This window comes from Suncus etruscus, chromosome 7 (genome assembly GCF_024139225.1).
Source record: "Suncus etruscus isolate mSunEtr1 chromosome 7, mSunEtr1.pri.cur, whole genome shotgun sequence".
Lineage (NCBI taxonomy): Eukaryota > Metazoa > Chordata > Mammalia > Eulipotyphla > Soricidae > Suncus > Suncus etruscus.
In genome coordinates, this window is record NC_064854.1 from 127226851 (window position 1) to 127240072 (window position 13222).

The 13222-nt window shown below is 37.2% G+C and overlaps 1 protein-coding gene across 1 annotated transcript in view; it reads left to right on the plus strand.

The window, feature by feature from the left end:
* CACNA2D3 (calcium voltage-gated channel auxiliary subunit alpha2delta 3) overlaps positions 1 to 13222 on the plus strand; it is a 983089-nt gene that overhangs the window by 317086 nt on the left and 652781 nt on the right. The window contains 1 exon segment of the mRNA XM_049777717.1: positions 1682 to 1744. Within this exon segment, the coding sequence (XP_049633674.1) occupies positions 1682 to 1744 (63 nt within the window).

The following is a 13222-nucleotide window of genomic DNA, read 5'->3' on the forward strand; positions in this document are numbered from 1 at the left end:
CCCAAGATCTTAGAATTGCAGTGAATTGCAGCTAGATTAGAATTAGAGAACTAAGTCTTCTGGCATTAGCCCAGTAAATGTTCTCCTGAGGTCTGTTCTTTGATTGACAAATTCAATTGACAAATTCCTTTCTGATTATGTAAAAATCAGCGCGGCGGAGAGTTAGACCAGCTATGTCTTCCAGAGTCCTTGGGGCAGGCACTGGTCTGAATGTACTGCTCCTTTTTTATTTGTCCTTTGGAAAAATAGTGGAGATTTTCTACAATGGTATAGCGCCAAGAACTCAATAAAAACAAAACCCTCCTATATAATTGCATAACTCTATATTAATGGAACACTAGAATTCAATACAGTTAGTCTTTTCCCCCATGTCCTAATGTAATAAATTATTTATCGAATATTTGTCTGTTGATATGTTATTATTAGAAATAAATACCAATGTCATTATTTTTAAAATATGTGACCTACTACGAGGGCCAGTAGCAATAGCGCAGCGGTAGGGCATTTGCCTTGCACGGGACTGATCCAGGACGAACCACGATTCCATTCCTATCATATATGGTCCCCCCAAACCAGGAGCTGTTTTTAAGCACATAGTCAGGAGTAATTCCTGAGAATCATAGGGTGTGGTCCAAGAAAGCAAAAACAAACAACCCCCCAAAAAAAACATGACCTACTAAACGTAGATCTGTAATATGTCAAGAGAAAGCAACAGCAAATTATAGGTGGTAACATACTATTAGGGCAACCATAAGAAAAAACAGAAAAAAAATTGTTCATTTTTATTTGGATCTAATGGTTTTACTTTAAGTTCTATGAAATCTCAGTAAAATATTATTTCACTGAGCTTTCATCAATATCCTCTAAGCTTACATTTTCATAGTGGGAAATAGCTTATTGTTAGAAGGCTCAGAGTAAAAATGATTTTGGTAGTTGACTAATTGTCTTTCAATTAATTTTATAAAATTGTTCTCATAAAAATACTAATTGGTTGAATGTAGTTGGTGCTGAAGAATGATAAGAGTAGTTTATTTATGACTTCTTTATTTGTTTTTATTTGTTTGATTCTTTTTAGTGAAAACTCTTTGTTGAGATTGCAGCTTGTTAAATGGCATTGGAGTGCCATAAAATTCAAATAACTGTCACCTGATTATTACCAAATTAGGTAACTGGGTACAGATAAAATTTACCTTGAAATGACTGAGGGAATTAAAATAAAACAGTCTTTTCCAAAGATTGATGTCGGGGTTGAAGTTCACTTAGAGTTGGATTAAATTCAATTCAATCAATTTTGATTAAGGGCCTTTTATACCTAATGAATATGCTTTTCTAGGTAGACTGTGAAATTCACATAAATTAATTACATGAAATAAATTAAGAGTTAGTTGTCTTTGAGTTATGAAAATGCAAAGTATATGCACTTATCACACATATAAAAGCAAATCATATTTGTCAGAATGAATAGGCTTGAACCTCTGAGGAGAAGAAAAACCAGATTTTTGACACTGGCAATGATATTTTAAATTTGGTGGCGAGAAACGACACCAAGTCACAATGAACATTCCATGGTAATGATTTGCCATTTGGGACACTATTGAAGTTCTTTAGTCTTTTCATGTTGTTAGATAAAACCCAGATCGTATTTCTGCTTCTTCATGGTCCATTTTGTTTTTCTTTACAGCGTCTTGTGGAAGCTGCAGATGGACGCCACATCTGGAAACATGAATTTGATGCAGATTTGCAGGTAATTATATTTTGAGATAAATTTGGTTTGTGTTTGGTCTGTACCTAGGTTTCAGGGAAGGCAAGTGAAAGGCTTTTGAAAGAATGGTATAGAGTTGAAATAAAAAATTCGCTCTTTTTGGACAAAACAGGATAGATCCTCAATCACTTTTCATCAGAACAGTGACAATGTGATCACAAGTACGAACAATGGTCCTTTTATTTCTGAGAGAGATAGTAAGTTGATAGTAAGTAAAATCGTAAGTTGATAGTAAGTTAAATCACCACCTTTCTTAATAGTAAATTGATTTGGGAGCAGATCATGTCCAAATTCTCCTTTCCTGACTGTTTTAAGTGATTGAATGCAATGTGGTGATAGAACTAATCTTTGATATGCTAATTGTGTTTAAAAATTAAATAATTAACAGATGTGATATTTGAATATCTACTTTAAAATTTTCTTACAGTAGATCCTGAGTCTAATCATGGCCTGCCTGCTTCTGGATGAGAAGATTATTGATGTTATTTAAAAAAAAGAAATTGTTTTATTACTTGACTGATACAAATAAAAATACTTTTTTTTATTAAAAAAGATTATTGATGTTGTGTATATAGAAGCATAGTACAATGCAACAAGTGAATTGAATAATATGAGATGTTTCCTTTTGGTTTTCTTAGGAGGAAATGTTATCTGCATTGTTAGGTTGTGTACTATAGCATTTCCTTGCTGTTAGGAAAACATAAAAGAATATTAATCTTTGACAGTGGAACATATCTTTATTTTTAGTGGCATGTGAGCATAATTTGTAAATAGCATTTATTTTACAATGATTTTATTTATATGGATGGAATGAAGGCAAGCAGGTACCAAACCAAGAAAGACTGTGATAGCAAAGCTAACCTTCAACTGTTACTTCTTTCTAATGGATGAACCTACATTTTTCCCCTTTCTGTGAAAGAACACACACCCAGATTAAGTAAATGAAGGAAATTTTAATGGAAGAGAGTTTAAAAGATATGGCAACAATCAATGATGGGATACCTTATGGAAAGCCACAGTTGTATGGAAAAAGATTTGTTGTTAGAAACAAGGAAGAATAGTTATGTAGTAACTATAGTTGATAAAGGACTGTATCTACCAAGGAGAGCTGGCAATGACCGATTTTGAAGGATTATTCCCTAAAAGTTGTTTCTAAACTTCTGATCTCTTGCCAATTCCTACTGCTGATTGAATCCAACTGTTTGGTGTCATTTATGTAGTCCAACCTTCTGAGTATTGACTGTGTACAGAGGTGATAGACTCAACTGGAGATAAAAAGCATAATCCCATCAACATGTGGTCATTTCACACACAACACCCAATGTAGTAAGTAAATAGAGCTAGGACGATAGCCAAGCATAAAAGGTTCCAGAGAGGTGGTAAAAACAAACAAACAAACAAACAAAAAATCCAAACAAATAAAAAACAACTGTTGGCAATGTAAAGAATTGAGGAAGCTGGCTCATTTTTTTGAGAAAAACTTCAGAAAGGACAAGGAATCAGCCAACTAGAGCAAAGAAACCTTTTTCCTTTCCACAGAATCACTTGTGCAATGGCTGCAGCAAGATCAGTCAGTTTCAAGCCAAATTTGTCTTCTCTGTGTTTAAGAGATTTGGGGCTTCCTAGAGTGGCCCAAGGGATTATAATAGAAGCACCAGGAAGTACCTATGTAAATTTGAAGATTTTAAAGACCCCCTTTATTGTGTTGCCAGGGGAAACTGTCTCTATCTTGAAAATTACCCAAGACTTTCAGGTAAATTCTAATTATCAGTGGTGGAAATTGAGCTTGGTTTGATTTAAATTAGATTATAATCCTGAATAAAATAAAAAATACTCGAGTCCACTCTAATGATAAATAAAAATATACACAAATAAGTAGATGAAAATGTAAACAAAAAGAGAAAGTTCTTAAAGTATGATTCCAATTAATCAGAAGAAATGGTGGGAATTTGAAAATTATGGTAAAATTGATTCACACAAGAATCGAAGTTAGTATGTAAAAGTTTGAGGAACAAAGGGAAATTAATAATTTCAGTGTACTGGCCCATAAGTGACTTATTAATTACAATTAAAAATAATTTTATTATGGAAAAATCTGGAACATGCTATCTTAATTTAAATAAACAATTTAAGTTAATTTCATCCTATGTCCTCAGATGTGATGGATAGAAAACTTATAATTCAAGTAGTATAGAATTCTTTTTTTTTTTTTTTTTTTTGGTTTTTGGGCCACACCCGTTTGACGCTCAGGGGTTACTCCTGGCTATGTGCTCAGAAATCGCCCCTGGCTTGGGGGGACCATATGGGACGCCGGGGGATCGAACCGCGGTCCTTCCTTGGCTAGCGCTTGCAAGGCAGACACCTTACCTCCAGCGCCACCTACCCGGCCCCCAAGTAGTATAGAATTCTTACCCCAAATATCTTACTGGAATCTAATCATGATCGAAGAAGTTCCGGTTGAGGAATGATCTACAAGTAACTTCTGGATTTCCCCTTTGAAAAATCAAGTAAATAAGGAATAAATGGTACCAACACAAAACAAACAATTAATTAGCAATGCAAAGTTGAAATTCTGCCCTTAGTTATGCTATAGAGAGAATATTAATGCTTTGTGAAATAAGTCATATGGAGAAAGATAAAACATTTTGTGTTCTTTCTTATTTAATTGAAGAAAATGAACAAATAAATTAGGCAAAACCAAATCTTTAGAATATAAGAACAAAAAATGGTTAACATAAGAGAAGGTGAAATTAAAGTGGTAAGTAGAAATTAGATATTTGATGATGAAACTTAATGCTATACACAAACACAAAGGTTGATTTATAATGTTCTATACCTATAAGGTAAAAACCAGTGCTATTTTAAGTTAAAAAAAAATTTTTTTAAATCAAGGCCAAGAAAGACTAGTCAAAACTATTCCCAGACTAATGAACATAGAAACACTTGACAGAGAAATTCAGTAAGTTTATGGTTCAAAATTGGGGCTTGAACTAGAGACAAGATTTGAATATGTACTGTGCATTAGACTGATTGTGATAATTATTGAATATTCTGATATTTTCTTTATATTTTTATTATCTAAGAGGATATAATTATTCTTGTTTTCTTTCTTTCTTTCTTTCTTTCTTTCTTTCTTTCTTTCTTTCTTTCTTTCTTTCTTTCTTTCTTTCTTTCTTTCTTTCTTTCTTTCTTTCTTTCTTTCTTTCTTTCTTTCTTTCTTTCTTTCTTTCTTTCTTTCTTTCTTTTTTCTTTCTTTCTTTCTTTCTTTCTTCTTCTTTCTTTCTTTCTTTCTTTCTTTCTCTCTCTCTCTCTTTCTTTCTTTCTTTCTCCCTCTTTTTTTTGTTTTTGGACCACACCCAGTGATGCTCAGGGGTTACTTATGGCTATGCACTCAGAAATAACTCAATGTTTGGGGGACCACATGGGATCCTGGGGATCGAACTGAGGTTCTTCCTGGATCAGCCGCATGCAAGGCAAATGTCCTACCACTGCACTGCAAACGCCCTACCACTATGCTGCAAATGCTCTACTGCTGTGCTATCGCTCTGGCTCCTCTATTCTTTTCTTTCTTTCTTCTTTTTTTTTTTAAGGACAAACAATTAGCTCCTTGGTTCAACAGAAAGGAGTACCTTTGGAAGAGAGTAGAAAATGTTTTGGAAAATCTAGTGCTTATGACTCCCCCCCCCCATAATCAATTTTATTCTAAGAACAATTGTCTATAAAAAAATAAGTAAAGCAGGGAGGGAATGATTTAATTAATTTAGGGGACTATTTATCCTGCAGCAAAGGAAAATAGTTTGTGTTTTGTCTCAACCAGCTAAGAGATGCCTTAAAAATAACCATCTAGGGGCCGGAGAGATAGCATGGAGGTAAGGCATTTGCCTTTCATGCAGAAGGTCATCGGTTCGAATCCCGGCGTCCCATATGGTCTCCCGTGCCTGCCAGGAGCAATTTCTGAGCATGGAGCCAGGAATAACCCCTGAGCACTGCCGGGTGTGACCCAAAAAAAAAAAAATAACCATCTAAAACTATTCCAGGATCATTCTGACTTCCTATTATAAATAATTTTGGATAAAATTTTGCTAATGCAGAGCTGATTTACTTGTCAAATCTGGTATTGTGCATACGAATATAGCATTGGGATCTCTAATAACAACACAATGAAAGAAACTGAACACAGAGTCTCTGAATGGTTATAGCTCTTCTCTTGCAAACAGGAAGATGCCTTCAGGTTTTAGTCTCTTGTCATCATCAATCTGAATTCAAGAGAACTATCTGAAGTTAGTTACCATTGTGCTCTGAACACAGGATAGATAGGGAACTAGCAATAACAGCGTGCCATTCACTCTCTGGACCTCAGACTTCCTTGGAATCTTCTCTGGTCAGAACAAACCAGGTGTGTTTTTGTGCAAACTTGCCATACAGAGGCCATTGAGAGATAGAAGTGCAGGAAGAATATGTGACTGTTTTTGCTGAAGGCTCTGAAGCTGTGACTCCCCAATGCTACTAAGCGCTAGTCTCTTACCAGCCAGGTTATCCACTGCTATTACGTGGGTAGCCCGGGCTCTGTGTATGGGCTCATAGTTTATTGTCATGATGGTCCATTAGCGTTGATCAATTGTTAATCTGGGTTCTGCTGACCTCTCAGCAACCCCTGCCAGTGGATCATTTTTTATCAAAAACATTTCAGGCTACCATCTGCTGCACACCGTGAAATAACACTGAGGAAGTCCCTGTATGGAGCAGGGGGAGCTGAAAAAGTAGGGAGTCTGGTTTTTCTTTAGGAAAATACAATAAAAGTGATTTTTAAAAAAAATCCTAAATAGTGTAGTTTCAAATGATGAGTCTTAACTGCACTATTTCCCAAATAGAAAGGAGATGAGAGACTTGCCTTTCTTTTATACGAGATTGGACTCTTTGCACCATCACACTATTCATGAGCTTTGAAAGCGAAGACTTTGTTTTGCTTGGTGAAACTATCAAAAGTTTCTAAAGCAAGTCATGCCTCTTCATATCATGATCTTATTTTTCCATTGAAATTGGCTTTTGCACTTTCTCCTGATGTATAAAATTCACCCTTGGGTTTGGGGTGGGAAGCTTATCTGATACTGGCAAGCAGTTGACTCTGTCTGGTCGCTAGCTAGAGCATTAAGTTGTGAGTTTTTAGTAAAAGCTATTCAGGAAAGAGGCCTCTGAAGGTTCCTCTATGTGAACGACAGTACTGCAGCATGCTCCATAGAAAACCAAGCACCCAGGTGGTTAGTGTTCATGGCCTGGAAAGCTTCCTTGTGGTTACAGGTGTCTCAACACCCTTCCTTTTTGCTATACTCCCTTTTTGCAGCTTATATGTTCCAGGTGGTCTTCTCACTATCTCTTTCCCTCTCTTTGGTTTTGGTGCCATTCCCAGTGGTGATCGGATTTATTCCTAGCAGTGCCCTAGGGACAATATGATAAACTAGGGAGCAACTGGGTTGGCCTAGCAAGAGCCCTCCCTATTGTACTATTTCTCTAGCCCCCATTATCTTCTGGGTTTTGTTCTTTGTTGCCTGAAATCTTCATGAAGGCATCTTGCATTGTAAGTAAGGCAGGGCAAGAGAGGCTGTAGAGGAGGCAACGGACTTTATTGCCTCCCATATGGCTGACCTTGGTTTAATCCCTGCTATCATATAATGCTCCTAAAAAAAAAAAAAGGAATAAATCTTGAGCACTGTTAGGATTAACCCCAGAATCAAACATATATGTTCATATATATATAGAATTAACCCCAGAACCAAACATATATATATATATTATATTTGATATGTGTACAAAGATAAACTTTGTTTTAAAATGGCGTATTCCTTACAAAATTTGTCTCCTTTCAATCAATGTGGGTTTTTAGTATAAGTCCATATGTGGTTGACAATTATAATGTGAAAATTATTATTGTAATTATTATTGAAAAATTATTATTTGGAAAATACTGTCTTCATTATAATATGTGATAATGTTAGTATTTTACCCTTATTATTTTGATGACTAAATCTAACGGGAGGAAAGGTAGGGAAGTGCTCAGGTTATCTCACCCACTGATGAATTTTCTAATCATCTAGGCCTACCACATATACTATAAAATAGGAAGAAAGTCTTTTCTTCTTCGTTGTTTCCCTTAGTTATTTTTTTTTTCTTCTGGCAAGCAGAAAAAAGAGAAAAAAAAAGTCATTTGAACAGTTTACTATAAACCTGCTTATCTTTGAACTGCAAACATATTTTCTTTGAAGCTGTTTCTAAATAAGTGCCAATTGCCACAGACAGAGCTGGTGCATAGTGGGGGGAAAAGAAAAGAATTGTGGTTTTAGAATTGTGCATCCTGCAGAAGCTTATTCAATGACAAAAGTTTTATTTTTTTTTTAAATAATAATCGCTTAGTTCTCTTGTAAGTAATAGGGTTGAGGGGGAGTAGGACATTCACCCTCCACCAAAATGTGAGTGTGTCAGAAGGGATTTGGACACCCCAGCCTGGGTCATGTCCAGGTGGCAGCTTCCTGTCACGCAAACACTGTTGGTGCTGATTTCAAAGAAAAGGAAAGGTGACTAATAGAAGAAAAACAAAGGCGACTGATGGAGGAAACTCAGAGACAGACTGGGGAAGCTTCTAGCTTTTTACCCTTTGCAAGGAGCCTTTTATGTCGAAGTAGACTCTGGGGACGCAGAGAAGAAAAGCTTAGGAGCCCCAGACACAGCTTTCGAACAACTAACATCATCCACTGGGAAAAAGACACTTTCTCAGCATTAGAGGAGGGCAGTGGAGCAGCAAACAAAGGGAACAGAGCTGTCCTTTTCCCCTGTCCGTCCTTTACTGCTGGCAAGAAATCCTCCTGCCCTGGGGGTTAAAACAAAACAAAACAAAACAAAAAACTAGATGTGAAGGAGAGCAAAAAATGGTTTGCTAGAAGTGCTTTCTGAGGAGGAAGAAGTGGTTATCTTTCCAGTGTTCCTGGCTCTTGAGAAAAAACACCAAGAATCTTTGCCACCTTGGTCTGAGCTCCAGGTTTAGAAATGGCATTTTTGGTTAGAAATAAAGATGAGGGCTGGAAGGATCGTCCTACAATATGAAGCTTACCACAAAGAATGGTGAATGCAGTTAGAGAAATAACTACAACCAACTAGCATGACAATGGTAGCTGAGTGAGGAGAAGTAGAGTTCCTGTCTGAAATACAGCAAGGGGGTGGGGGGAGGAGGGAGATGAGGGGCATTGGTGGTGGGAAAGTTGCACTGGTGAAGGGGCCTTTTTATAACTAAAATACAATACAAAACATGTTTGTAATCATGGTGCTTAAATAAGATATTATGAAAAATGGCATTTTTTAAAAAAGAAATAGCATTTTCGGTAGAGATAAGGAAATTATGTTTGGGCAGTAAACAAGAAAGATAAATTTTGTTATTATAGAAGAAATGAATGAAAACAGAAGGGCATTTTTAGACTCTGTTTTAAGATAACTCCTCACTCCTTGATCTCATTTAAGAGAGAAGTTGCTTACTTTTCCCTCTCTTCTTCTTTACATGACCAGAGGTCATATTTTGTCCCCTGAATTTTAAGATTTTACATTAGGCATTTCCTCCTTAGGGTAAACTACACGGAGCATATCTACTAGAATAATGCATAAATCTGTTAAAATAATCTTTTTTGTGTGTTTGTTTTGGGCCCACACCCAGTAGCACTCAAGGGTTACTCATGGCTCTGCACTCAGAAATCTTTCCTGGCAGGCTTAGGGGACCATATGGGATGCTGGGGGAATGAACTCAGGTTTGTTCCTGATCATCTGTGTAAAAGGCAATGTCCTACTGCTGTGCTATTGCTCTGGCCCCATGTTCAAGGAATATTTTAAGTGTTAGCAAGTTAAATCAAAATTCTTTCTCTGGGGTAAGGCACATGGTTTGTTGTGACTGACCTGGTATGCAACTGATCAATGGCACCATATATGGTACCTTGAGCACTGCCAGGAGTAACCCCCTAATAGCAGAGCCAGGATTAATCCCTTGGCAATGCTGAGTATGACTCTATCAAGAAACCCCCCATGAAACAAACAAATGTAAAGGTCCTTTCTCAGTGGTCGCACATACCCTAAACATATTTAAGGATTATTGTTTTAGTACATTTTGTGAGGACACTGTAATACTTTAAGGTCAAGGCATAGACTTTAACATTTTTTGTGGATGGCTTGTTTGGTGATCATGCAAATAATCCTGACTAGTGGCCATCTCAGTGGCCAGAGTAGAGGAGGCAACAGGTAGACCCTTGGCTTGAGTCTACAGAAAGGGAGAAATTTTTTCTAAAGATCAGGAAATCGGGGCTCTAGTAATTCTAGAACCAACTACACCATTGATTGGCTTCAAGTTCCTCTGTGAGTCTCTGTTCATCAGTAGGATGACACATTTGTAATATCAAGATGAGAGTGAAGGTCTCATTCATTTCTGATACCACTATTTGGTCAACAGTTATCTGTGACCTGTGCTTGCTTTCCTCAGGAAAAGACTTTTTTTGTTTGTTTGCTTGTTTTGTTTTGTTTTGGGTTACACCCGGCAGCACTCAGGGGTTACTCCTGGCTCTACGCTCAGAAATCGCTCCTGGCAGGCCCGGGGAACCATATGGGATGCCAGGATTCGAACCACCGTTCTTCTGGATGCAAGACAAATGCCCTACCTCCATGCTATCTCTCCAACCCTTGGGAAAGACTTTTGCTGGACAATTTCCACTGTCCTGGAACTCACCATCTAATGGAGTGACAGATGTTAAAGTACTAAGACATAATGACTGAATTTTAATAGTGAAAATGACATTAAAACACAATAAATGACAATAAATGACCCAAGGCACTAGGTATTATTATAGTGCAAGACAAAGGGACAACACTAATCTGAGAGATAGAGGGATCTTGGAACAAATTTCAGAGAATAACTTTGAAAGTAGGTATTCTAAATTGATCTCCGACACAGCTAGAAGAAATCTTCCCCAAACAGAATAACTTTACTTACCTTAATGCTGTTGGAAAAAAACCCAAAAAAAACAAAGATAGCTATATCTGTTTACCATATAATAATGTTATTCCTCTAAACCAGGGGTCTTCAAACTTTTTGAAGTGGGGGCCGGATTACGGTCCCTTAGAGAGCCGGAGGGCCGGACTATATGAGCTACTAATTCCTACTCACACTGCACATATCTTATATAAATAAAATGAAAACCATTTAAAATAAACAGATCACGCACCAGTATTTCAATGGGAACTGTGGGCCTGCTTTTGGCTAAAGATATGGTCAATGTCCGGTTCCATATTTGTCACTGCCAGCTGTAACTAGTGATGCAAGTGGGCATCAGTTAATCTTGATCTGGTTGGAAATTTCATTCTTGAAAAAGTCTGTTCACAGGCATAAGTGCTACCAAAGATGGTGACCATTTTGAGTGCATGGTTCCTGATATTTGGATATACACTGAATGTATATGCTGGCAAGTATCTTGGCAACCAAACGGCGCTCACTGCTGGCAGGCCGGATCAGACTCCTCTGCGGCCCACATGTGGCCTGCGGGCCATAGTTTGAAGACCCCTGCTCTAAACTCTGATGAAATTTCCCCTTTTATGATGCATATCATTTACTATTGTTAATTTTATTTATTTGCTTGTTTTTTGTATTATTAAAATTTATTCCAAACAGTATATTGATCCTGATTTACTTATGTGCTCCTATAAACTGAGTTGTCCCGTTGCTTTCAATAAACTTCTACTTTACCCTTTTTTGGGGGGCAGGGAGCACAGTGAAGAGTGCTCAGGGCTTGCTTCTGACTCTACTTAGATATCACTCCTGGTGAGCTTCAGAAATACTGTTAAATTCCAGGGATTGAATTTGGTTTGGACCAAGATAAATGCAAGATAAATGTCCTACCTGCTGTAGACCCGAATTTCAATTACTCAGACCCCAATTTACCTTTTAAATATATTCCTTTAGTTGCCTTTAAGAATTTAATAAGCAGGGTCCAGAGAAGTAGCACAGAAGTAGGGCATTTGCCTTGCAAGCGGCTGACCCAGGAAGGACCCAAGTTTGATCCCCCAGCATCCCATATGATCCCCTGAGACAGAAGCAATTTCTAAGTGCAGAGCCAGGAGTAATCCCTGAGTGCTGCTGGGTATATCCCCACCCCCAAAAAAAGAATTTCATAAGCCTACTTAAACACATCAAGCATCCTTAAATATATACAGTACATCTATTGTAAGCCTAGAATATATTTCTAAAATATTTCTATAGAATAGTATAATTCTACCTACTACCAACATAGGTAGCATGACCACATATTTGATTTCCACATGTTCCGTAAATGTTGTATCATAATAAAATAATATCATTTTTTCCCTTTAACAGTTGTCTTCTAAATTATATGACAAGGAGGACAAGTCCACCATAGGAAGCTTGCCACAAATAGCAGGGAAATGAATTTAGGGCAGAGGAGGGATCACTGTCACAATGATAGTTGGCAATGACCACTCTGGACAAGAACTGAGTGCTGAAAATGATATTCGTGATACCCCTTTAATATTATATTGTAATACTAAATATAATATTTAATATCGTGTTGCAAACCACAGGAAAAGAAAGAGGAGAGAGAGAGAAAGAAGAAAATGTACCATAGGGGCTGGAGAGATAGCATGGAGGTAGGGTATTTGCCTTGCATGCAGAAGGACGGTGGTTTGAATCCCAGCAGCCCATATGGTCCCCGAGCATGCCAGGAGTGATTTCTGAGCCTAGAGCCAGGAGTAGCCCCTGATCGCTGCCAGGTGTAACACCCCCCCAAAAATAAAGAAAATGTACCATAGAGGCAGAGGCAGGCAGGGGAGTGGGCATAAGGAGGGCAAGAGAGAAACTGGGGATTTTGCTTGTGGGAAATGTGCATTTGTGAAGGGTGTTATCACATGGTATGATCAAAAACTTAATCGGGAACATCTTTGTGCCTGTAAAAATATACTTATAATGAACAACATTGTAAACCATGGTGTTTATATGGTAAGTCATTTTATAAAATCTAATAAATTAAATATATGGCCATGTCGACTATAATAGGATGAAATAGCATTTATAATAATTAAATAAATATTTCAAATACTGAAGAAAAATTGAATTGATGATATCAAATATTTATTAGCCATGTGTAGTATTCTTTTTTGTTGGTTTGTTTTGTTTTTCTTTTTGTTTTTGGGCCACACCTGGTGATGCTCAGGGCTTACTCTTTACTATGTATTCAGAAATCACTCTTGGCATGCTTGGAAGACCATATGGGATGCTGGGGATGAACTGAGGTCCATCCTGGGTCAGCCATGTGCAAGGAAAATGCCCTATTACTATACTATTGCTCCAGCCCCCACTTATAGTATTCTTAATTTTTTTCCATATATACTTGATTTTTTTAATTTGGTATCATCTCTAGAGAAGCA